Genomic DNA, 26,303 nt, shown 5'->3' with positions numbered 1-26,303 from the left:
GCAGTCTGTTGTGTAAGTGTAACAGCCTTTTTATCCACTTGCCTACTAATGAGCACTTGGGCTCCTTCCAAATCGTGGCCATTGTAAATAATACTGCAATGATACAGGGAAGAAATAGACTGGCAGCCATCAGAGGGGAAGAGGGTTGGGGTCTGGGTGAAAAGGGTGGAGGGATTAAACCAAGAAAAAAAAACTGACACAGGCAACAGCATGGTTATTGCCAGAGGGAAGGGGTCTCTGGGTGGGAGGTAGAGGAAGGTAAATGGGGGAGAAATGGTGATGAAAGGAGACTTGACTTGGGTGGTGAACACACAATACAATACACAGATGACGTATTATAGAATTGTACACGGAAACCTATATAATTTTCTTAACCAGTGTCACCCCAGTAAATTCAATTAAAAAACAGATGATTAAAAAAAAGAAAAGAAGCCCTGGCTGATGTAGCTCAGTGGATTGAGCGCAGGCCTGGGGACCAAACAACCGAGGTTCGATTCCCAGTCAGGGCACATGCCTGGGTTGCAGGCCAGTTCCCGGCAGGGGATGCATGAGAGGCAACCACACATTGATATTTCTCTCTGTCTCTCCTTCCCTTCCCCTCTAAAAATAAATTAATTAAATCTTTAAGAAAAAAAGAAAAAGGCAACCTTTCGCATGACACTTTATTTCTGTCTGTCTGCAAATTGTAATATATTGATTTTATTCAAGTAGGACACTCTGGTGCCATCTGTCAGAAAATCACCCTGAGAAATACACAAATGCACAAAATCTGAGGTGTGGGTGGGGCCTCCTCAGTTGTAGCATCTTTCTGCACTGCACAGCCTGCTGAGCTGCGCAAGGCGGCCCTGGCCTCGCACTTCCCCTTTGATAAATGCCCTCGGTGACTTGTTTCATGTCCATCCTGGCCGTTCCACTGAGACCCAGGGGACTGGGGACTGTGGGGGTCTGGTTGCCTGCCATCTGCTCTTTCTAAGAGTGTGGCACAGGGAAGTCACACAGTACAGGCTTGCGGAATTGGTTTGAAATTGAATTTTGATAAAATAAGAATAGGATGTTCTGTTCTAGGGTATTGGAACAGAAACAACACATGTTTAAAAGGCTTCAATCCGTGGTGAGGCACAATAGTTAAACATTTTACACCAAGGGGCCCGTGATATTCACCCTTGTAAATACTTAAAGGTTTATAAGCCTGCCCTTTGGGAGTTGAGTTAGATTCTTTGTGCATCTGCAAAGTGTCCTTCTATTCAAGTTTTCCTTTTTCTGTGCATCCCCATGCCTGTGATGTATGCTGTGCTTAAGCATTGAGAGATGGTTTAAAATAATAAAGTTACCAACCATTCAAAGAGTTGGAGCCACATAGAATTAAGAAGATCCATGGTAGACCTTACTCAGTATAAAATGAACTTGTCCAGGGGTGGCAAGGCAGTGGGACACAAAGGGACACTGCTGCAGCGGCCCTGGGGCGGAACAAATAGAACCCGATGGATGTTTTTTTGTTTTATGCCTCTGAGTATATTTGTTAAAAGTAATTAGAAAAGAGTTCAGAAAATATAGCATCTTTTTCTAATTAAACTCAAGCAATACTTTAGAAATAGTCAAAGGTAAGAAACTAAAATTGAGTGTGCATCCACTATGCCAGATACTATCTGAGACACATAAACTTATTTTGCTTAACTGTTTCTCAGAAAAATAGCAGTGAATAATAAGTAAATTAAATATGAGATGAGGTATAGGAGATCAAACACTTGGGATATTAAATGGAATGATAAAATTAATAGCTAGGTCTCCTTGGCTCTGGAATAATTTCCTAAGAGAAATAGTCACCCTCTTCCTGGGCTAATTTGGATTAAGACTGGACAGCTAACACACTGAGGAAATGAGAAGAAAATGAGCCTTATGACTGATAAGTCTTTTCCGTCTCTAATTTTCCCTGACATGCTGGCTTTTGCACCAAATGAAATTTACGGTGTGGGATCTATGTTGTTCTGTGTATTTCTGTTGTGCTGTCAGGAAGCTCTCAACTGAAACGTGTCTGTGATCCATTAATCGATGGTCATAGCATAGCCAGAAAGCCTGGGTGAGGCCTTTTGGAGTTCCAAAGAAGACATCTCAAGCAGAAACTTTGGTCTCCAAGATTTTTATTAGAAACAAATGAAAGGAAACATGCACAGGCCAAGGAGCGAGCGACCAGTTGCGTTCCTCGGATGCTGTGGAAGGTCCTGGTCCTTCAGGAGCCCTGTGCCTGGTGCCCAGCCTGGGTGAGGTCGCTGGAGCTCTGAGCCTCCCAGGCTACCTGTGGAAGTATCACTTCACAGGGATGTTTATTTTCCTGTTAGAAATATGCAAAAATACCTCTTCGCTCAGTGTCTTGCTGCTTTAGCACATTGTACCAAAACCAGCCTAAATAAAATGTATGGGACAGAATTCTGAGGTTCTCACCTTATATCTGTCCATGCACTCGGCTGAAAGCATTCCAAAAACCTAAAAACTTTACTTGCAATGCCTTTTCCACCCATGCTTATTTTTTTGAGAATGCTACAAAGTATTTCTAGAGAAATCACTATTAATGAAGTAATGTGCATTTAAATTTATAGTACAGTTAATCTTTTCAATGATAGCATTTTTACTTCTTTTGGAATCTTTCGAGTTTAATCACTAGTGTGTGTCAAGAAAAACGTAGAAAAGAAAGGATTATTGTTCTTAGTCCAGGTAAATTTTCTCATTTGAAACTATGCAAATTACCTATGAACTATCTCTTCATTATCTTCAATAAATGACAATAGCAATTTTTATTAAGATGAGTTACTTGACACTTTTACGCCTGCTGTTATGAATGGTGGGCCAACTTTTCTCCCTGTGAAGGAACATTTTTCAAACTGTCACATCCTCAGATCTTCAAATCCTCACTCCACGGGACATGTTGTAAGTGACATACTTTTCCCCTGCAATTCTGCAACTACCCAGGAATGGTCATTAGGGAGCAAAGTACCTCAGTCTGGTCCGAGTTGCCTGGGTCTGTGAGCACGCTCAGTGTGTCCACATGTTTGGAGCTTGATTGTGACTGACATGAAAGTGCTTTTGTGGTTTGCCTTTTAGCAGCACAATAAAGCTGCCATTCTAAGTGGTCAGAAACCACAAGCCAGATATTTACATGTAAGGATCTGTTTGTAGCATTATTATGTAAATATATTCTTTTCATGTCATGGGTTACATTTTTTCTATAAAAGAGTTTTCTTTACTACTTTGTCTTCTTCTTCCCTGTATTATAAACACATACTCTGAGTTCTCTTCAGATTATAGACACCAAACAACAAATTAAATGTCCGGGAAATGAAAATCAATGAAATTTTCATTTGTGGACTGGATTCGTATTGACAAACTGGTGGCCTGTCGACCAGATCTGGCCTCTGCTGTGTTTTATTTGGCTCAGAGAATGCTTATAAGAATACAAATTATCTTCCCATGTTTAAAAACTGGACCATGACACACGAGAACCGGATATTTGTCCAAAAGAACCCGATTTGGTAGCACTGGACTTGCAGTGTGCTCGGGCTGAGTGGTGGCCGCCTCTGTCACTGATCCTGTGTAATCCAAGTCGCCACAGCCCCCCGCCCTCATTGTTTCCTCCTTGGAGGACTACCTAGCTGGCCACTGTACAGCATTTCAGTTGTGACCTGTGGACCAAAGGCAGTTTTTTCTTTCCAGTTGAATCAGATAAGAATATCATATTGTAATTAATTTAAGTAACGTATGATTGATTTTTTAAGCTTTATCTTTTAAGAAGTCGTCTCAAAAGGGTAAAAATGGGGAGAAGTAAGTAAACGTGGACAAAATCTGTTTAAAATCGCCATACTATAACACATGTAAATAGTTACTGAACTTTCTTCTGTGCTATTAAACCTTTAATTTCAAACGTTACTCAGGGAGGTAGAGAATTCAAGTAAAAAATTACACAGATATCTTAATATTGCAAATTGAAAAAAGGAATGCCCATTTACCTATTGTTATACAGACACAAAAAATCTAAAGTGGTATGTAAAAATCTGCCCTTGAATTTAATTGCTACCATATAGAAATGTTACCTAGCTAAGAGGCATTCATCTCGTATGGTGCTCTATTCGAGGACAAAACATGGTTGTCATTAGGTAATTTTACTGACTTGCAGCAAGTAAGGTTGGCATCCAAAGCTCTGTCTTCCCAAAGGGAGGCTTAGCTATTGCTTATATGCCCTATTTGATTAATTACCTATCAGTTTCTTCTTTGCAGTTGGCTAAACTTATTTACTTGCCTTTCTCGTCAAGCTCTTCTCATTGCAGCTGCATCTGCAAAATACTATGCATTTTAACACTTAGCAAGAATAGCATTAAGAACTGCCGAGACCTTGAGTCTGTTGTCCTAGCAGAAAATTGGTGCTTGAGTTACTAATCCTCATCAGTAGCTATTACAGAGGAAAACCCAAATCAAGTTTGTACAACCCCTCTGAATTCTCATGCACCAGTTTAATTTGTAGTTGTTTTCTTTTGTTTTCCTCTCACTTGTGGCCTGCTATGGATCACCAACTCTTAACCACACTAAGCTAAGTAACTCTTTCGCTAATAACAAGCAGGTTTTAGACCAAGTCTGAGTGATGTCAGAAAGGAGGTGAATGAAGAACAAACTCGCTGTGTATTCCTAAGTAAACCAGGAAGCTCAACACCAGGACACATACCTACACCCGGGACTGGTCCTTCACTTCTAGACTGGTTCACCTGAAGCCACCAGAATCTTTCTTGACCTTTATCTAATTTCATCTGGAAATCGGAATCGGAATCCCCATGTGCAAGTTGCCTTATGTCAACCTCAAACAGAAAGCATCTTCATTCAGATTGCTAACCTGAGTGATGCTTAATGGCTCAAAAGAGTATAGATGTGTCACCAATGGGAGTCAGTCCATTACAAGGTTCTTTGTGACCAAGGCCAGGCAGAACATATTAATGAACTTCCCATAGGAGCACTATTCAAACCAAAGAAAATACGAGAAGAAGCTTTTTTGTCCTTTCCCCTTATGGATAATATTCCCGCTATCTTTTTCCCCCATGATTTCTATTCAGATTTGGAATGTCATCGTTCACATGCTGCCTTTCACCTTCTTCACTGCTTTATGGTCACTTGTTGTCCAGTTCCTACCTCTGGAGTCACTGTGTGAGACTGTAATGAATTCAACCCCAGTGCCCATGAGTACTCATGCAGACCGGTGTCTCTGAGCATCTCTGTGCTGACCAGTGCCAGGGAGCACCTCTGTGCAGACCCCTGTCCTACGAAGGCCAGAATGGAAGAGGATGCATGAACCTCTGCCCAGATATGCCTATAGTCCAAAATGTACACAGAAGTGTGTGTGTTGAAGTACATGTTAGTAGTAACTGTAGTTAAAGCACACCTAGTATAAATCTGTGTAATTTGCAAGTGTGTTCTGTTTTAATGGGTTTTAAGCTCTTGATCTTGAACCTTTTTCCTGTTGGATATTAAATTTTACTGGAGGAATAAAAGTGTAATCGATTTGTCCCCTTTCTCAGTGTTCACTAAACAATGGCTGTGGTTATAGCAACAGCTAGGCAGGGCTGAGTTTGACAGATCTCTGACTGCAAATATGTATGGGGGCACTTCAGTTTATTTTTTCTCATCTTAAAAATGTACTGCCCTACTTAGAAGTCATGGTATTAGCTGTTGCTCAGATACTGTGTTTCCACGCACTGATGCTCTCATTCTAACCATGTTTTGCAAGGCAGATGAGTTACAAGTCAATGTGTCTTAATAGAATGTTCTTTTCTTATTACTGTCTTTTCTAGATAGATAACACTTAAATGCTTCTTATTCTCTTATATAAACATTTTATAGAAAAATCTCATGTTCTCTTAAAACAGAAAAAAAGTATAGAAGTGCATCAGACATAATTTCTTTCAGAAAGTAAAAATAGCATATTTATGTTTCATAAAACCCTGATAACTATTTTATAGCAATTTATATAATCTGATGATTAGTGCAGTTGAAGCTTATTGTTACCAATCATGTCCTTTTTGCTCTTAGCAATGAAATTATCTCCTGCACAATATTTTCCCATATTTCTTCTGAAAGTGAAATTATTTATGAAACTGTGGCTTAGCAACAGAAGGAGAAGGAAAATAATTCCTTTCTCGCTTCAAGGGAGGCAGTGGAGTGTAGTTTTACTAGAAAGAGCTCTGGAGCGGAATATGGAAACATGGGTGCTGGTTCCAACTGGCTGTGGTATAAGCGTTTGTTAGATGAACAGATCAATGAATAAAGAAAACCTCTATGGACCTCAGTTTCCCAATTATAACATTGAGGATCTGCAGTAAATTATTCCTGTGTCTCCTACCAGCTCTAAAATTCCCTCCCTCCATGTAAGCAGTGTCTCCCTTCTTACTGGAACCTTTTGCTGAGAAACAGCCCTCTGTTGTTACAAGGGAGTGCCTTCGGTGTGTGCGTTAGTGTAGGGGTACTTTGCCCATTTTTTATTGTTAATCTGTCTCCCTCTGCTTGGATACCCGTTCCTTACCTAGTTACACAGGAAGTCAGTGATTGGGTCTGGCAGTGAGGTCTTGGTTTTTATACCTTTTCTGATGCTCTCACCTGTGAAATTAGTTGCCCTGAATTATTTTGGTCCGGACCCGAAGCAGAAAATTTTTGTGCATTTTCACATCTGTGCCAAACTCAATTTTTAATGCCATGGGCTATGTACCTGTAAATTAATTTATCTACAGAAAATAATGTTTTAATGGTTTAAAGCCATACCACACAATTAAATGCATGCTTGGTGGACATTTCCCATGTTGTGTTATAGGTCATTCCTATAAATAACTGGCCCAGGAAAAGTTTGCAAGGACGTAGTTCAACTTGCATGAGAGAGAGTGAGCTTGAGAAAAAGATGGAGAGAGTCGATGAGGATCCCAGTTTATTTTGAATGAGGGTGTCTGGTATAGAGTTGTTATTTTGTTTTACTTTTTAAATTTATTGTTTTATTGTTGTTCAAATACAGTTGTCTCCATTTTCGCCCCACCCATCCTCTCCCCCACCCTTGAACCTGCCCCCTTTGGCCTTGTCCACGTGTCCTTCACACAGTTCTTTGATGGCCTTCCCCTATGACTCCCTATTATTCTTCTCCCCTTGCTCCTCGAACTGTCAGTTTGTTCTTTATTTCAATGTCTCTGGTTGTATTTTGCTTTTTTGCTTGTTTTATGGATTAGGTTCCACTTATAGATGAGATTTCCTCAGAAAACTAAAATGGAACTGCCTTTTGACCTGGCAGTCCCACACCGCTGGTATTCTACCCTAAGAACCCTGAAACACCAATGCAAAAGAACCTATGCACCCCAATGTTCAGAGCAGCACAGTTCGCAATAGCCAAGTGCTGGAAGCAACCCAGGTGCCCATCAGTAAATGAGTGGATCGAAAAACTATGGTACACATACACAATGTTATTTTGTTTTAAATCAATTGCCAGAATACCAGCTATGATTATGTTCAAATTTAACTGATTCAAAGGATTATTATACAGGCTCATTAAAATTATATCTGTGAAGAACATTTAATGACATGGCTCATTAAAATTATATCTATGAAGAACTTTTAATGACATGTGGACACTGGCCAGCAGTGTCTACGGCATTAGGGATGAGATACGAGATAAATTCACACGGACTACTGAGTCCTGTGGCAGAAAAGGGATGGCACGCCACTCAAGAGGAGAGTGCTCTGACCCTTACCTTGACAGGCTTTTATTGGTTTTCTAATAGCATACATCAAAGAAGGTTTTCACATCTTATACTTAGGTTTGTTTTAGGTAATTACTTCTTACAGATAGCAACAGAAGGGATGTTACTGAATACTTCTTACATATTAACAAGGAAAAAATGTTGCAGATGCAAGGGAGTGATAAGAGTGATTGGTCTGGTTACACCTCAGTCCTTGGGAGAATTAGCACAGACTTCAGGAAGTTACCTTAAAAGATATGCAGTAAGCATTCGCTGCCTGAACTCAGAGTGAGAGAGTTTTAGCAAGAGCAGGTCACGAAGCAGCCTAGGTACAATGCAGGCCTGATTCCCCACGGGAGAACCGATCTGTGGGTTTGGCTCCTGCACTCCACAACGCAGCTATTGGGTTTTTCAATAGGGCTAAGCAACAATTGCCATTGCCAGGCAGATCGATTCCCTACGTATGGTAAACAAGGAAACTGAGAAATGAATTTTTGCTTTATAGTTGATCTCAAAGGAAAAAATAAAAGTTAATGTATTAACTGCAGTTTTCTCTAAATGATGATATTGTTTTGTTTTTACTTTAAAAGACTTGGCTAATAATTTTTGTAAAAATTGAAAATATAAATTACGTTGTTTTTGTTCTTTGTATTAGTACCAGTTTGCATTTTGCCATTCCTCATAGAGGAATGGCTCTGTAAGAGGAACAGTGGAGAGAGGTTCAGCTCGCCCACACACTGAGCCATAGCAGCAGTGGTTTGCGGTTCGGCAGCCTCAGTAATGGGAAAGAGGGAAACAGCAGGGGTGTCCAGCTTGTGGCCCGTGGGTCACATGAAGCCCAGGATGGCTGTGAATGCAGCCCAACACAAAATCGTAAATTTACTTAACACATTATGAGATTTTTGTGTGTTTGTTATTGTGTGTCACAGTGTATTTAATGTGTGGCCCAACACGACTCTTCCTCCAGTGTGGCCCAGAGACATCAAAAGGTTGGACACCCCTGGATCACAAGGGTCAGCAAACAAGGGACAAATTCCACACTCTTATTTGTGTGCCAGGTACTAATTACGTGCTGGAGATCTTCAAAGAATAAAATATATGAGTGTATCCGAGAAAAATGGATTGCTGGTCTTTTGGGAGAGACAGGCAAATCCCCGGCACGATGAAAAGCTGTCTCACAAGGGGCGCTACCAGGGGGTTCGCACACAAGGGTGGAGTGGTTAACCCGGTGGTGTGGTGGGAGGGGGACTCGGCCCTGATGCTTTCGTCTAGAGTTGCTGGAGAGGACGGAGGCAGGGTTGAGTAGGGAAGGCACAAGTGGAAGTCCTTTGGCACGAAACTAAATAGTGGTTCTGGGGATTATGACTCTTTTATTCAGGGCAAGCATAGAATATAAAAGAGATCAAGGGCAAATGTGGCAAGGAAAGTGGCGGAAACAAAACCTCGATGGCTGTCTTTAGCTACTTTGGTCTTGTTAATGAGAAGAAGCTATTAAGAGGTCTTAAAGCTGTGGGTTGACATTAAAATTGCATTTTAGAAAGATTACTCTGGTGGTGCTAAGGGGAAGGGGGAGTGGAATGGGGGGCCCCAGTGGGAAGCTATCCTAGTGGCCTAAGCTAGAGGTGAAGCTGGCCTGAGCTGGGACAGTGACAGTGAAATGAGGAGGAAGGGGTGGGTTTCAGGGTAGAGTTCAGATTAGACAGGCCAACAGCCCTTTGGATGTGAGTGTGAAGGGCAGGGGAACTGGCAGGAGCCCTGTGGATCCTCTGTGCTCCACAGAGGTATCAAAGGAACAGAGATTAGAGGAGGAGGGGAGGGGAAGTCATGAGTTTCAGTTTAGGATATAAAGTTAACACTTCTTTCTTTCTACTCTTTCTTTCCTTCCCTTCTTTTTCTTTTCGCCTTTCCATCCCTTCCTGCTCTTTCTCCCTTTCTTTCCTCCCTCCCTCCCTTCCCACTCATTTAATTACTTAGTCCTCACTGTACACAGGACACTATCCCGATCACTGTCCTAGGGCCATTGTAAACCAGGCTGCTTTCCATGTGTCCTGAACCATGAGTGGGAAAGAAGTCATCTTTACAGCCTCAGCTGCTAGGTGTCTCTGACCAGGACACAGCTAGTCAGGCCTAAGACACAAACTGCTTAACTCCTGTCCAATGGCACTGCATAGTGTACGTGTTCATACTGGAAACACCACTAATGGCCGTTTTTTTTCTAGGTAGTGCCTTTATTTCTGCTGTGTTTCTGAAAGAAAATCTGAGAGCCTCTGATTTACTAGGTAAGTAATTCTTTAAATCATGTAATTATATCACTGCTTAGTCAGGAAATAAATAATACCATCCATAAAAAAACATGTGCTTTAAGAACCGGGAACAAATTAGTGAAATGGATATAATCTTGGAGCCGCCATCTGCTCTTCCCTGGGACGTACTTCCATTTTCACTGTGCCTACTCCCCTTACTGCTGACCACAGCAAATTATTATTTTAGAGTGTTGTTATTAGAAATTTTGTGACATCTTTATGAGCATAATAAAAATCCAATAAATTTTGCCTCAAAGGATATGTTTGTTGAACAGTTCCATGAAAGTACTACATAAAAAGGAAAACCACACACAAAAATTAGATGCACCAGTTAACTACCTGATTTCTATTTAGCTCTCTCCAAGAGAGTAACGTAGAACAGTGCTCTTCAAATTTTTATTTAGAAATACAGCTGTCAGTGGAAAATAACAGTAACCTTCCTGGCTGTAAGGAAGATTTGTTATATAGCGAAGCCATCACAAATTGATTATATCTTCTATTTCTTGTTGGAAATATCGTTGGGGAGAAGAATTATGTATGGAGACTCGTATTTTCTTCCTTGACAAAGTGCCGTCTGAATGACTGCTGCTGTGTGATCATGAGCGTGACACTTCAGGCATTTCGAATAAAGCTGTGTCAATGCACTTCCAAGGAGATCACATTTATTTTAAAAATTCAAGCTTTAAATGGGACATGTGTTGCTCTATTGAACCTTTGTTTTCTCTGATTATGTTTCCCTTGAGCCCAATGTCATAAACGTGTTTTCACTTTTTTCTTCCTCCTTGCTTTGATTCTGCTCGTAGAGTGTCTAGTCAACACTGTCAAATTCTTCGTGGTTAAAATGTTTGTCCAGATGAAGTCATATATGAATTGTGTCTTGTCAAATACATTATTTTCTATGCCTTTTAAAAACATATCATGGTGTGTGCAATCAGTTGTATGGAAAGAGAAATAAGAATGAACAATGCAACTTCCAGCCAAGATGGAGGCATAGGTGGAAACACTGTGCCTCCTTGCACAACCAAAATTAAGGACAACAAAGATTTAGAAACAACAACACAACCAGAACAGACAAAAAAATGAATTGTATGGAAGTCCGACAACCATTCTACCAGACCAGTAAGAGGGACAGGTCGGCGGCCTGCAGAGAGCAGTCACAGCAGGAAAATGTGATGGCTGACGGATCCAGGAGCACAGGCAGCAAGGGCCTAGTAGACCCAGGGCGCAAGGAGGAAATGAGAAGAGCACACAAGGCCGCTGGCTGACCCCGGTCACACATTCTCATGCAGATAAACTAGGGAAAAAACAAGCAGCAAGACAGACTGTGCAACCCAGGGCCCCAACACCAAGAAATAAAGCCTAAAAGCACTGATTGAAAAGGTGTGGGAGAGACTCCCAGCCTCATAGGAGAGTTCGTTGGAGAGACCCATGGGGTCCTAGAATGTACACAAGCCCACCACCCGGGGACCAGCACCAGAAGGGCCCAATTTGCTTGTGGGAAGCAGCAGAGGGGACTAAAATCCAACAGAGAGCAGAACAAGCACCATTGTTCCCTCTCTGACCCCGCCCTGGTGAACACATACAGGGTCACAACCCAGCAACTTGGGTTTCCCTGCCCTAGTGAACACCTAAGGCTCCGTATCCCATATGTAACAGGTGTGAACAGACCGAAACATTATGGCTCAAACAGAAGAACAGAACAAAGCCCCAGAGCTAATACTTTTAAGCAACCGAGAGATAGCCAGCCTATCAGATGCACAGTTCAAAGCACTGGTGATCAGGATGCTCACAGAATTGGTTGATTTTGGTCGCAAATTAGATGAAAAAATGAAGGCTATACTAGGTGAAATGAAGGAAAATGCACAGGGAACCAATAGTGATGGGAAGAAAACTGGGACTCAAATCAATGGGGTAGACCAGAAGGAAGGAAGAAACAACCAAACAGAAAAGAATGCAGAAACAAGAATTTTAAAAAATGAGGAGAGGCTTAAGAACCTCCAGGACATCTTTAAATGTCCCAACATTCAAATTATAGGGGTATCAGAAGGGGAAGAGGAAGAGCAACAAGTGGAAAAGGTATTTGAACAAATAATAAAAGAGAACTTCCCCAATCCGGCAAAGGAAATAGACTTCCAGGAAATCCAGGAAGCTCAGAGAGTCCCAAAGAAGTTGGACCTAAGGAGAAACACACCAAGGCACATCATAATTACATTAGCCAAAATTAAAAGGAAGGAGAGAATTCTAGAAGCAGCAAGAAATAAAGAGACAGTAACCTACAAAGGAGTTCTCATCAGACTGTAGCTGATTTCTCAGAAGAGACCTTGCAGGCAAAAAGGAGCTGGAAAGAAGTATTCCAAGTCATGAAGGGCAAGGACCTACATCCAAGATTGCTCTATCCAGCAAAGCTCTCATTTAGAATAGAAGGGCAGATCAAGTGCTTCCCAGATAAGGTGAAGTTCATGGAGTTCATCATCACCAAGCCCTTATTATATGAAATGTTAAAGGGACTTAGAAAAAGCAGATAAAAAAATATGAACAGTGAAAGGACAGCAAACTCACAGTTATTAACAACCACACCTAGAACAAAAGCAAACTAAGCAGACACCTAAAACAGGAGAAGAGCGACAGAAATGGAGATTACAAGGAAGGTTAGCAACTGGGGATTGGGAGGAGGAGACGGGGGAGAAGGCACACAGAATAAGTAGCATAGATGGTGGGGAGAAAATAGACAGGGGGAGGGCAAGAGCAGTATGGGAAATGTAGAAGCTAAAGAACTTACGACACATGGACATGAACTAAAGGAGGGAATGTGGGGGGAGGGGGTGTGCAGGGGGGAGGGGAATGAAGGGGGGGAATGGGACAACTGTAATGACATAATCAATAAAATATATTTTAAAAAAGAAGAAAAAAGAATGAGCAATGCCTGAGTTTTTTTAATTAAAAAACATAGGACCTACATTATTTTTCTCATTTACCTAATGTCTTTAGGAAACTTTAAATTGTTTTATGTAAAATATGTCATCATTTGTAATTAATGTTTAAATTAGTGAAAGTATTTAATGAAGTAATACCAATGGATATAAAGGGAGACTTGCTAACTACTGAGACTATTAGTGGTAAAAAGATGACTAATTAAAACAGAATCCCTGCCCTCCAATCTTCAAATAATATAATTGATGATATTATATATGTGTATGTATATATATATATATACATAAATATTTTATATGCATAAATTTTTAAAGCAGGAAATAATGTGTCTCATGAGGCCTGAAGTCATTAGTTTAGAACAGGGTTTCTCAGCCTCAGCACTGCTGGTGTTTTAGGCTGGGTAGTTCCTCACTGTAGGGGCTGCCCTGTGCCGTGTAGGTGTTCAGCAGCTTCCCCACTGGCCTTTACAGATTAGGTGCCCATAGCATCCTCTGCACCGGTTATGACAACCAAAGGTGACTTCAAACATTGCCAAGTGTTCCCTGGGGGGGGGGGGGGGGGGGNTGGGGGGGGGGGGGGGTTGTAAAACCGCTTGTTTAGAGTAAAGAGTAATTACACCAGTTGGGAATCTCAGAATTTTTTACAGCAGAGGCAACATTTGAATCTGCTCTAATGGCTGAGTAGGACAGGCAGGGGCCACATCCGAGCAGTGGTAGGAGGATATACAGAGGGAATACCCAAGAAATATTAACAAAGGTGCAAAAAGGTAAGGCAGGTTTCTGTTTAATTCCATACTACAACAGCTGCCAGTAAGGTTTAGGAAAAGAGTGGATGGAAAGGGAAGGAATAGTAATACCAATATGTGCAGAGGGTTTGATTACAAACTTGGGAAAGCGTGGGACCAACTAAGCGTACTAAAAGCAATTAACTGGCTCAACATCAAACAATATAAATTAAACTCACTCTCCTGGGTTCCGGTCTGAGTTCAACTGCTGCTACCAGCCGTGTGGCCAGCGTAACTTCACTTCCCTGAGCTTCAGTGCGTTGCCAAGTACTGGAGACTGTTTTAGTGATCGAATCGGGTGATTCACACAAGCACCTTGAGAAATGTCGAGTCTCGTTAATTGTCACCATTTCTATGACCAACTTGAGTCCCAAAAGGTAACACTAAAAAGGGTCATAAGGAATAGGAAACACACACACACACACAGACGCGTGCACGTGACTGCACCAAAGTAAAACCTCTACGAACACTTTGATTCTTTGCTCATTTCTCTTATTTTAATAACAGCTAACTTTATTAAGTGTTTTTTCTTTCCAGGTACAGTAAGTGTTCTGTATGAATGATCTCCTTTAAATGTGGGAACAGCCCCTTCACAGCACTGATCCTTAGGTTAAATAACTTGCCCAAGGTCACGTACCTGGGACACAGCGGGCCAGCACTCTGACGCTGGCGCCTGAAACGACTGCAGTGCGAAGGCTGAGGCTGAGTCCCCAGTGTCAGAGACTGTGTGGCTCTGCAAAGTCACTGCATCTCTTTGGGTGTCAATTTGCTTGCCTTCAAAATGGAGATATCACCTACCTCGTCAGATTAAGTTTAATGTATGTAAAACCCTCAGTACAAGGCCTACCACATAATATTATCATTATCATTATTGTTAGTGTTACTACTGCACAGTCAACCACCGTCCTACTCTCCTGGTTCATCAGAACAAACCTTGATGCGGCTATTTTTGCAAACTTTCGTAATCCAGGTAACATTTCCCACAGCTCTGGCTGGGGTTCTGTTCTTTGCCTTCCTAACTTGATGCTTAAGTCGGGCTGCATAACTGATACACATGTATTTCATACTGTAGTTAAATGTGATCAATTCTTGGCTTTAATAAGGAACTGTTTGGTCACTGACTCCATACCCATGTCTCCAACAGCAATGTCACAAGATTACCGTAATCTGAGGCGTACTTAGGGAACGGTTCTTCCCCAACCTCAGTAATGTGTTAAGTCACGTGTATTTTCTTTTGTCCTGTATTGCTGTTATCTTGGGAAAATTTGACTTCTGCTATTAAAAATCTAAAAATGCATTTTTTTCTTTACCAGAGACTGTAACCAAACAGGGAAAAGAATAGTTAGTGACATTTTTTCAAAACGATTAGCATAGAAGCACGCTAAAAATTAAATTGTCAAAATCTGCAAAAGAAAATCATTTCTTTTTTCCCTGCTTGAAGCAAATGAAAGTTTGTTTTGCATGATGGAACAAATGAAGATTTTTGGGCCGTGTGGGAACAAGCTGAACTAATTTATTGCCGAATGTTGCTCTGTGACTATGAAGCTTTTCACCACTAGCCTCAAAAAAATGACCTCACAAAAGCCATGTCTGAAAACAATCGCCAACTATTATTAACTCAATGACAAGCTTTGGCCTATGTTCTGATTCTTAGTGGATTAATAACTTCAAATTATTTTCGTGATTTTTTGTCCTCTAAAAAAAAGCACCAGATTTCTTCCCCCCATAATCAGCCAAAAATGATAGTGTGTTCCCTTCTCCTCTCCCTTAGTCATCAAAAGCACTGAACCTAATAGCCTGTGAGTCCTAGTTGATTTAAGTCCAGATAGGATTATCATAAAAATAAAAACTGCAGTCAATTCATCAGCACCCTCCAGAGACTAGTAACTTAATTACTTCAAGTCACTCAGTTAAGGTTTCCTCAGATAGAATGTCAAGAGATTAATAGTGCAATGAAGACCACCTCCTCCCATCCTTCTCCCACACCTGAGGTCAGCTTGGTGTGGGGTCAGTATCTAGGATACTAATCTAGCCAAACAAACCACGATTTCTGGTTGAGAGGACAGATGGGCTATTTTGGTTTCAAAGCTGCCTCGAGAATGGCAGATTGTTTGATAGTAGGCTCAGGACTGTTTGTATTCTCTACCTTCTTTAGACTTCCCAATCCAGGATGTGGTTGCCATAAACCTGAGAATCTGGAGAGATTGTACTGAGGGGACAGAACATCCCAAATGGTTTGGTATTAAGGAGTCCAGTTTATTCTGTGACTCCTGGTATCCCATGATAGTCATAGCTGAACCCCCATTGGTCAGGAAACATAGCAAGTGCCGAGAGAATCACACCTCAATCTCAGTTGGCGTCAGGTTAGCTGGATATTAAAAAACTCTCAAGACTACCAGGAGTAAGGTCAAGTCATATTCCAGAAGCTTGACAATACACAGTGAACTCTAGCCAGCGTCCAGTTGGGGAGTAGGGACCAAATTAAAAGACATTTCAGGTTTTACCTAGGCAGGAGGGTGGGCCCGGAAACCCAATGTCCGCTGAGGAAGAAATGTGCAAGCAGATCTTGGAGTCCAAGGCCTGCATGGACGAGGAACTCAGCAGGCGCGGGGTGCCAGTGCACAGACATGTCCAGAGGAGCCCGATTCTAGGCTGTTCTCCCGTCAGCCACTTTATCCTTCATTCTCAGCGCACGGTATCCACGGGAGACTTTTACAGCCGAGCAGTGCAGCTTCCCGAAACAGAGGCTGCAGTCTCACAGCTGGATCCAGTTAAACCTCAGGCTTTTCCCAAAGTATAAAATATTCCTTAAAGCACTGCTTCGGGATGATATAAATAGTCAGATATGTTTAGAAAATATAACAACTGTATGCTCCTCTAGGAGATTCACAGTGAACACCAACGCACTGAGGATCTCAGGGGGCCCTCTGTGAAAGAACTACTTCAGTCTGTTTAATTCACCTCCTCCCAAATCAATTCGACGCGAGGCCTTTGTTGGTGGAGCTTATGTTGCCATCTTATGAAACTGATTCCAGTTTGGTTCCAGTTTGGAGATGCTCTTCCAAAGGAACCTCAGGGCTGGTCAAGGACCACGGGAGAGGACAAGTCCTTCTGTCCCTGGGGTGGGTGCCAGGTCTGGCCTCAGGTCATGCTCTGTACAGCTCCTGGGGTACCACTGGCTGAAACCACAGTGGAAACCACAGTGTGAGTGACAGCCCTGAGCTGTCCATTCACCAGCCCTGGTCCCCGGTCATACAAGAGGCAGGAGACTAGTCATTATGAAAGGAGACCACCTGGGTTCCAATCCAAGCTCTGCACTCAGAAGATTCCAGACAAGATAGTTATTTCCTCTGTGACTCAGTTTTCTCATGTGTACAGTATAGATAGTAAAAGTTTAATAGTATACAACGTTATGTACTATGTATATATGTATATATACATATATGTTTTAATAGTATAACAACATAATAGTATAATTGCCTTTCAGAGGTTTGTTTGCCCTTCAGAGGATTAAGTTAGTTATATATAAAATATTTAGAATTCTGCCTATAAGTTTTAGCTCTTACCATTACACCTCTGATTATCACATTTTAGTGTGATGGTGATCCTCATGTCAGCCATGCTTGTCTGTGAAATCAGTAGTTTTAAGAACACCCCTCAATTCCAGCCAAGATGGAGGCATAGGTAGACACACTGTGCCTCCTCACACAACCAAAATAAGGACAACAACAATTTAGACACAAAATAACAATCAGAACTGACAGAAAATGGAACTGTATGAAAGTCAGACAACCCAGGAGATAAAATACACACATTCATCCAGACTGGTAGGAGGGGTGGAGTCGGGCAGCCAGATGGAGAGGGGTCCCAGCACAAAAAGCAGTGGCACCAAGCTCACAAGGCACCCCAAGCGCACAAGACAGGAGCGGGCAGACCCTGGGTGTGCAGGCAGAGGCTGGCAGACCCCGGGTATGGGATGGCAATGGGCAGACCCAGCCAGGCAGTGATTGAGAAGTGAGGCACTACACACAAGGTGGCTGGCTGAACTGTCCCATATTCACATGCAGATAAACCAGGAGAAATTGGGGAGCAAGACAGACCATGCAAACTGACGCAACCCAGGGTCCCAGCGCCAGGAAATAAAGCCTAAAAGCACTGATTGAAATCACCTGTGGGTGTTGAGGTGCCAGGAGAGCCTCACAGGAGAGCCTGTTGGGGAGACGCACAGGGTCCTAGAACATACACAAGCCCACTCGCACGGGAACCAGCACCAAAAAGGCCCAGTTTGCTTGGGGGAAGTGGCAAAAGGGACTGAAATCCAAGAGAAAGCAGAGAAAGCACCCTTGTTCCCTCTCTGACCCTGCCCCAACCTACTGAGTCACAACCCAGTGACTGCATTGCCTGGCCCTACTGAACACCTAAGGCTCCACCCTTCATACGTAACAGGCTCGACCAGACCAAAAAAAAAAAAAATTGCCCACACAGAAAAACAGATCAAAGCTCCACAGCAAATATAACTAAGCGACCAAAAGATAGCCAACCTATCAGATGCACAGTTCAAAGCACTGGTGATCAGGATGCTCACAGAATTGGTTGACTTTGGTCGCAAATTAGATGAAAAAATGAAGGCTACGCTAAGTGAAGTGAAGGAAAATGCACAGGGAACCAGTAGTGATGGGAACAAAACTGGGACTCAAATCAATGAAGTGGACCAGAAGGAAGGAAGAAACAACCAAACAACCAAGAAAAGAATGAAGCAACAAGAATTTTAAAAAATGAGAGGCTTAGGGACCTCCAGGACATCTTTAAATGTCCCAACATTCAAATTATAGGGGTACCAGAAAGGGAAGAGGGAGAGCAACAAGTGGAAAAGGTATTTGAACAAATAATAAAAGAGAACTTCCCCAATCTGGCAAAGGAAATAGACTTCCAGGAAATCCAGGAAGCTCAGAGAGTCCCAAAGAAGTTGGACCCAAGGAGGAACACACCAAGGCACATCATAATTACATTAGCCAAGATTAAAAGGAAGGAGAGAATTCTAGAAGCAGCAAGAGATAAAGAGACAGTAACCTACAAAGGAGTTCTCATCAGACTGTAGCTGATTTCTCAAAAGAGACCTTACAGGCAAGAAGGGGGTGGAAAGAAGTATTCTAAGTCATGAAAGGCAAGGACCTACATCCAAGATTGCTCTATCCAGCAAAGCTGTCATTTAGAATGGAAGCCCAAATAAAGCGCTTCTCACATGAGGTCAAGTTCAAGGGGTTCATCATCACCAAGCCCTTATTGTATGAAATGTTAAAGGGACTTATCTAAGAAAAAGCAGATAAAAAATATGAACAGTGAAAGGACAGCAAACTCACAGTTATTAACAACCACACCTAAAACAAAAGCAAACTAAGAGAACAGCTAGATCAGGAGCAGAACCATAGAAATGAAGAACACATGGAGGGTTAGCAACAGGGGAGTGGGAGGAGGAGAAGGGGGGAGAAGGTACAGAGAATAAGTAGCATAGATGGTAGGTAGAAAATAGACAGGGGGAGGGCAAGAATAGTATGGGAAATGTAGAAGCTAAAGAACTTATGACACATGGACATGAACTAAAGGGGGGGGATGTGGGTGGAAGAGAGTGTGCAGGGTGGAGGGGAATGCAGGGGGGAAATGGAACAACTTTAATAGCATAATTAATAAAATATATTTAAAAAAAGAACATCCCTCTAAAAAATGATTGTCCTTCCTTAGTATATGCATGCCCCACCCCCCATGGTTACCTCATTTATAAAGAACAGGGATGAGCTCATTGACCTCTTTTGCATGGACGGCAAGTTTATAGCAAGAGATTTTATTAGTATTTGTATATGGTATCAAGCTAAATCTGAAACTCCCCCCAGTGAGTGTAGACTTTCAAGTGACTTGAGTGAACGTGTATTTCCTGTAGGTCTGGGCATGAGGGGGCAGGGGGGCCACATCCCTATACCATGGTCATGTCCAGTCATTGCCTCGCACCTGCAGGTTACCCACAGCTGCTGCAGCCTTGGTCCCCACCAATGTCCAGGTGCCCTGTGCACCAGTTCCTCGAAGATAGTGGTGGGTAGCAAATACAGGGCTGCTAGTGTGTCTTCTTTTCTGTTATATGTTAGCTGTGACATTTCCTTCTGTCTTCTCTTAAGACTAATGGAGAGAAGTCTTCACTAGGCACCAGCCAATTCCTTCCTATCTGACTTTCGTCTCGAATTGAGTTGTTCTCCCCTGAGAGATATCCCCAGAGACTCCTGACGATCCCATTATAATGTGAGATACAACTTTGAATTAAATTGTAAGCTGAACTCAGGTGGCCTTTGATTCTTGGTGTCAGGATTCTCATCCTGAGGTCATTCTGTCCAAGGGTCCTCTGTCACACCAGACCTCCAGATGAGATTTTCACACATAGTATCCTGCTCCCCAAACTGGCCTCTTGCAGAGCCACATTCCTGGAGTCTAGCAGGTGTGACACGTTCATTTGCACCTAGAGATGAGAAGACTGAGTCACGAGGGGTAAAGAGCTTCCAGCTAGCAAGTAGCTGTGAAATTTGAATTCTGTGGGAGTAGCTTCAGCTCAGACGCCAAGGTCCAGTTCTTGACCTGAAATGTGGCTATTTCCATGGGCAAAGGGCATGTCAAGTGCAGCTTCCCTCCCTTTAGTGTCTCACTCTTCCAGACACTCCTTTGGGCATGTGGACTGGCAGAAGGTGAACTGGCCAGTTTTCTAAGTCAGAAATCTGTGTCTTTCAAGACAGGGAGTGTGAGTGGCTTTACTGAAACGCAGATAGCAGGAACTGACATCTCATGCCACTTTTAGAAAAAAAGTGGGATATAAATAAATCTTAAGGAAATTTATTTAAGTAACTGCTAATGACTATCTTCAACACTTTTAAACATGAAAAATGTGCACATGATTTATAAAGGACACAATCACACAGAAAAAAATAAATGACACCAAATAAACAAGCACCTAGCAGACGGCAGCTATCCAGATTGCCTTTTTAATTGTTGAAGGTAGGTGCTATTAAATTTATTAAGAAAAAAGAACATATCACCTACTTAGCTGCCATAGAGTTACTTACTAAACTCACAGTGATGTGATGCCCACACAAAACAATGCATACAAAAAAGTACTTTGATGCCAAGGTTGTGGGTTCAATCCCCTGTCAGGGCACATACGAGAAGCAACCAATGAATGCATAAATAAGTGGAGCAACAGACTGATGTTTCTCTTTTGCTCTTTCTCACTCACTCTCTCTAAAATCAATAAATTTTTTAAAAGCTACTTTGAAAGTGTAACTGCAAAGTCATTAGTCATTGTATTTGTAAGGAGTTTTGAAATGCAGCGAAGATCTGTGTTGGTATAAAGGAGGACAGTGTTCAAACGCACGAGTAGATATGAGATGGGAGAGCAGGGCTGTGTCAGAATGTGGCCCAGGGACTGTACTGGACAGTTAAATGGGTAGCACTCCCTCCATACAGTAGAACACTGTGCAGACTTACAGAGAATGAGGCCACCGAACATGTACTGAAACGTTCCCCAAGATGTTCCGTTACTTAGAAATAAAACACAATACAGGAGACTTCCAGCCAAGGTGGAGGTGTAGGTAGATACACTTTGCCTCACCACACAACCAAAAGAAGGACAACGATGAATTAAAAAGAAAATAACCAGAACTGTCAGGAAATCAGACTGTATGAAGTCAGACAACCAAGGAGTTAAAGAAAAAACATTCATTTAGACAGGTAGGAGAGGAAGTTCAGGAAACTTAGAGAGTCCCAAAGAAGTTGGACCCAAGGAAGCACACACCAAGGCACATCATAATTACATTAGCCAAGATTAAGTATAAGGAGAGAATCTTAAAAGCAGCAAGAGAAAAAAGTTACCTACAAACAAGTTCCCATAAGACTATCAGCTCATTTCTCAAAAGAGACCTTGCAGGCAAGAAGGGGCTGGAAAGAAGTATTTTAAGTCATGAAAGGGAAGGACCTACATCCAAGATTACTCTATCCAGCAAAGTTCTCATTTAGAATGGAAAGGCAGATAAAGTCAAGTTAAAGGAGTTCATCACCACCAAACCCTTATTATATGAAATGTTAAGAACTTATCTAAGAAAAAGAAGAAAATCAAAAATATGAACAGTAAAATGACAACAAACACATCTATTAACAACTGAACCTAAAAAAATCAAAAACAAAAATGAACTCAGCAAACAACTAAAACAGGAATAGATTCAAAGACGTGGAGATCACATGGAGGGTTATTAGCAGGGAAGGGGAGGGGAGAATGGGGGGAAGGTACAGGGAATAAGCATAAATGGTAGGTACAAAATAGACAGGAGGATGTTAAGAATAGTATAGGAAATGGAGAAGCCAAAGAACTTACATGTACAACCATGGACGTGAACTAAGGGGGGTGAGGCGCTGATGGCAGGAGAAGGGGTACAGGCCAGAGAGGAATAAGGGGGAGAAAAAAGGGACAACTTATAGCGTAGTCAATAAAATATATTTTAAAAATAAAGAAAGCACAATACAGAAAAGTGTGTATGATATTATTTGTGTGAAAATCCCAGAACTCCTACACACTAACACACACATGCAGACAAGACCTCTGAAAAGAAAACATCAGGAGCTAGTGGCTGCAGGAGAAGATCACCTTGAGGAGAGGACCTAGGGGGCCGCCGGGATATAAGGCTTTGCACCAATCACTCTTGTGTGGCTTTCAGATCTGTCACCATGTACATGTGTTACCCATTCAAAAGTAAATTTTAAAAAGAAGTGTAAATGGCACTAGATACAGTTAGACAAGATAAAGAAATAGCTGGCAGAAGGACACTATATGAATAAGAAATTTGGATTTCACAAAAGAAAGTTTGAAGTCTCTGAGACTTATAAATTGTATTTACTTGCTTTTATACTAATTAACTACACCAAGTTTACAAAACTGATCTTTTCTTAATCCCTTCTTTCTAGGAACCTAATATTGGACAAGTATGAAAGACTTTTTTCCCCTAAAGAAAGGAAAAGGCTGACCAATAATTTTGCCCAAGTTCTTATATATGGTTTTCATTATTTTCCTTTTATTACAATGCTTAATAATGTATATTGTTTTTCATTTTTAAAAAGTCTCATTAGAAACAGCTTTGAAAATTGTGTGCATAATTTCTGCCTTCACAAAGCATTACAGAATAAATTGTTACTAAGATGAAACTTACTGTATGGCTTCTACAATACCCTGAATAGCTATTGTTTCACTTGTGTGAAAAATCAAATGCTCTTTGTTTTCAGAAACTAGATTTCAAAACCCTAAATTGTTTGGTTAAGAAGTATAGGATTGGTATCTTCACATTGTGAGATTTTTATAGACAAACCAAATTGTGTCGGGTTAGAGTTGTAAGTTATATACACAGCAGTGCTCACCTCAGTGATGAAACACATTGATTTACATTTTCAAGGGTGCTACCTGTAAAAGCTACATATATCCCTTTTTCTAGGGCTGCTACGTGATAATAAATAAGTAGTTTGCAGTGTTATTTGGAAACATCCTTCTTTTCCTCTCCTTCCATGGCCACTCACCCTACACATTGCCTTCCTCCCCTATTTTAAGTAATGTTAACATGAAGACGGTAACACATTCCTTACATAGGTTCATTATGTGGTGCTATACTCAGCTCTGCCTGGAATTCTAGATTCTAAATTGGATTAAATAAACCTTACAGTGAAGTCAATGCTCACCTTTGTTATTTCTGCTAAAGCACAGGTGGCAAACACAAGGCCCACGGGCCGAACCCGGCCCTCCACCTTGTTTTATCCAGCCCGGCACCTTGTTTCTACCCAGTGGCAGTGCCAAGCTCTCATTGAACTGTTAAGGAGTAGTTACACTTATACAGTCCTAAAATGACATCCAGCCCTTTGAAGGCAACTGCTAGGCTGATGTGGCCCCCAGTGAAAATGAGTTTGACACCCTGTAAAGGAACCTCAGTAAATGGCAATGATTAAGGTGCTCATTTACCAGAGTTTCAGAGTGTAAAGTCACCTGTAATATTTGTAAAGCCTCCAAACATGAGTAAGTGTGGAGTGGACGGTCCAGTGATAGACTTTCCCGCCCTCTGGCCCTCCATCTAAGGCTGGATCTAGGTCTGCCCTGGGCTTGCTGGCCCATGTGGAAACAGCCAGCTCGGCGGCGCTTTCATGTCTCCGAGTGCAGTTGTCCTGGTCGTCCCTGTCGTAGGGCAAAGCTCCTCTGGAGAGACCAGGATTCACCTAGAACAGCAAAGACAAACCAGCCGTTGTGTCCGCCCCATCCACTCCCTGGCCCTCATGGCTCTTTGAAGGCAATGCCCTCAGGCACATGCATGGTGTGACCTCGGCGTGGTTTGACGAGCCCTGCTCTAATAGGGAGGGACCGTGGGCACCTTTACACTCGGTGCTCAGTCTATTGGTAATGTTTACAGCAACAAAAAGACTAGAATGCCCCTTTTCAACTTGTTTTGTCTTTTCAATTTTATTTAAAGGTATGACGTTGGCATTTGCAGGATCATATTTATTGGTGAACTTTGCTCCAAATGTAACTCAGGCCATCTCTGCGAGAACGATACAGCGTTACTTCGTTGGGTGGCCGTTCCTGGTCTACGTGGTAAGAACCCCCATTTCGGTGGCAGCAGCTGGGTTATCTAGACCACTGGTCCATGCAGATGTTAGAGAGCTAATGCGAACTAGTGTGATCTTTTCTTTTCACCGTTAATATTCCACTAAAATATAAACATATTTGACCAATAGCAAAGCATGTGAAACACTAACTCAGCGATGGAAGTCCACCAGTTTCTCAGGTATCCTGTTCTTGGGGGGGACCCAGGACTGGAACAATTTCCGCAACATTTAATCAGACAAATTTCAGAACAACATATTTTAGGACAACTCAAAGTAAAAAAATATCTCAAAAAAATAGCCCCAAAAAATAGCTCTCTTCCAAGGTCACAGGAAAGCACCTGCAGACACACTTTACTGCATTGGGTTTTGTTCAGGATAGATAGTCTCTTCAAAAAAGTTCCCATGGAGACCAGTGCAACAGGTTGTCTGTGGAATCGTGTATTTTCCGGATTAGATGTGACTTCAAAAAGCTGTTTGCTGTAGTCCTCTGCCATTAAGACAGGTAACATAGGGTGATCGTACTGTATACACCTGTTATCTAAAAGTTATTAGTGAATTTTGTTCCGAGTGTAACTGAGGATATTACAGCAGGAACCACACGGTGTTATGTTCTTATCTGGCAGCTCCTTATCTGTGTGACAAGAATTCTGTATCTCACCATCTCTAAGATACAATCCTGAACACTGGAATGTAAATGTTTACTGGTCTTTTCTCTTTATAATCTCCCACTCTGCTCCTTTCTCTTAATCAACAAAGATGCTTAGGTTTCTCCCTTAAAAAGAAATCTTCATACACTGTACACCTTTTAATAAAAAGGTGTACCTTACTTCCCTTCCACTCACAAGCAAAATTTATTCCCCTCCATTTTCTCCGCTCCTATTCACTCGTTATTCATTATAATTTTTTCATGGATCCCTCCCCACAGATTGCCAAATGGAAACTTTGGGGGGGGGTCTTGCTTCTTCTCCAATCTTGTATAGCATTTACTGGCAGCTCATCATCTTCTGCTTGACTGCCCTCCTCCCCGAGTCCTCCGTTTGTTTCCGCGCTTTCTCCCCTTTCTCTCTGACTGTTCCATCCCAGGCTGTCCGTAGTTACCTTCTTCTCTCCTGCCAACCACTCCACTCTTACCTATTCATGCTAAACATTCATCCAGGTTTTCTGGGGTGATCTCATTGCCCACCCCACCATCATCCTTTGGAAGGACTTCAAATCCAGACCTACGTTTTCTTCCCAGGCCTCTTCTGAGCTGCGGAGCCGTGTTCTCATCCGCCCACAGATTACTCATCCCTGCCTGGGTATTCTGTGGGCTCCTCAAATGTAACATCTGAAAAGATGAACTGAGTTCTCATGAACTCAGTACATGTTCTCTCCTAACCTCCCTCCTCTCTTATATTGGGAGGCGCCCCTTGCCCTCTGCCCCCTGCCCCGCATCGCCCTTTAGGACTGGGCTTCCCAGTGCAGGTTAGCCTTCCTCAGGGCTGTCCTGCTTTGTGTCTGCCGCCTGCCCCGTTGTACCTTCCTCTTTGTTCCACACACCCAGTCCCTTAACGAGCACAGTTGTTGCCCGTCAAGTCCAAGAACTGAAAGCACTTGTTGGGTAGTCTATGACAGTCTAAACTTGAAGTTCTACCAACACATTGTATTCTTGGCCTAGAGGCAAAACAGATTCTTCATCTAGTAAGAAACGGGTCACATAGTTTATGACCAGAGAACCAATAGCCCAAGTTGAGTCCTTGGGAGATTTAAGATGCATCAAGACTTATTTTGAGGGGAATAAACAGCATTATTGGATGATGATAGATCTTATTTGGTTTTAACACCAGAGAAAACATTTGAAAAGGATAAAACTACTTTTTATTAAAACTT

The 26,303-nt window shown here is 42.0% G+C and overlaps 1 protein-coding gene across 2 annotated transcripts in view; it reads left to right on the top strand.

Annotated features, from left to right (window-relative positions):
• Positions 1-26,303, top strand: part of NIPAL2 (NIPA like domain containing 2) — a 75,006-nt gene that overhangs the window by 25,464 nt on the left and 23,239 nt on the right. For both annotated transcript variants that reach the window (XM_037048257.1, XM_037048256.1), the window contains exons 4-5: positions 9,968-10,027; positions 24,299-24,420. In XM_037048257.1, the coding sequence (XP_036904152.1) occupies positions 9,968-10,027; positions 24,299-24,420 (182 nt within the window). The remainder of the gene's footprint in view (positions 1-9,967; positions 10,028-24,298; positions 24,421-26,303) is intronic.

Source organism: Sturnira hondurensis, unplaced genomic scaffold (assembly GCF_014824575.4).
Source record: "Sturnira hondurensis isolate 20B ecotype Veracruz unplaced genomic scaffold, ASM1482457v3 Scaffold0006413, whole genome shotgun sequence".
NCBI classification, from domain to species: Eukaryota; Metazoa; Chordata; class Mammalia; order Chiroptera; family Phyllostomidae; genus Sturnira; species Sturnira hondurensis.
Note: the sequence above shows the minus strand (reverse complement) of the source record. Positions and strands in the feature narration are given on the sequence as shown.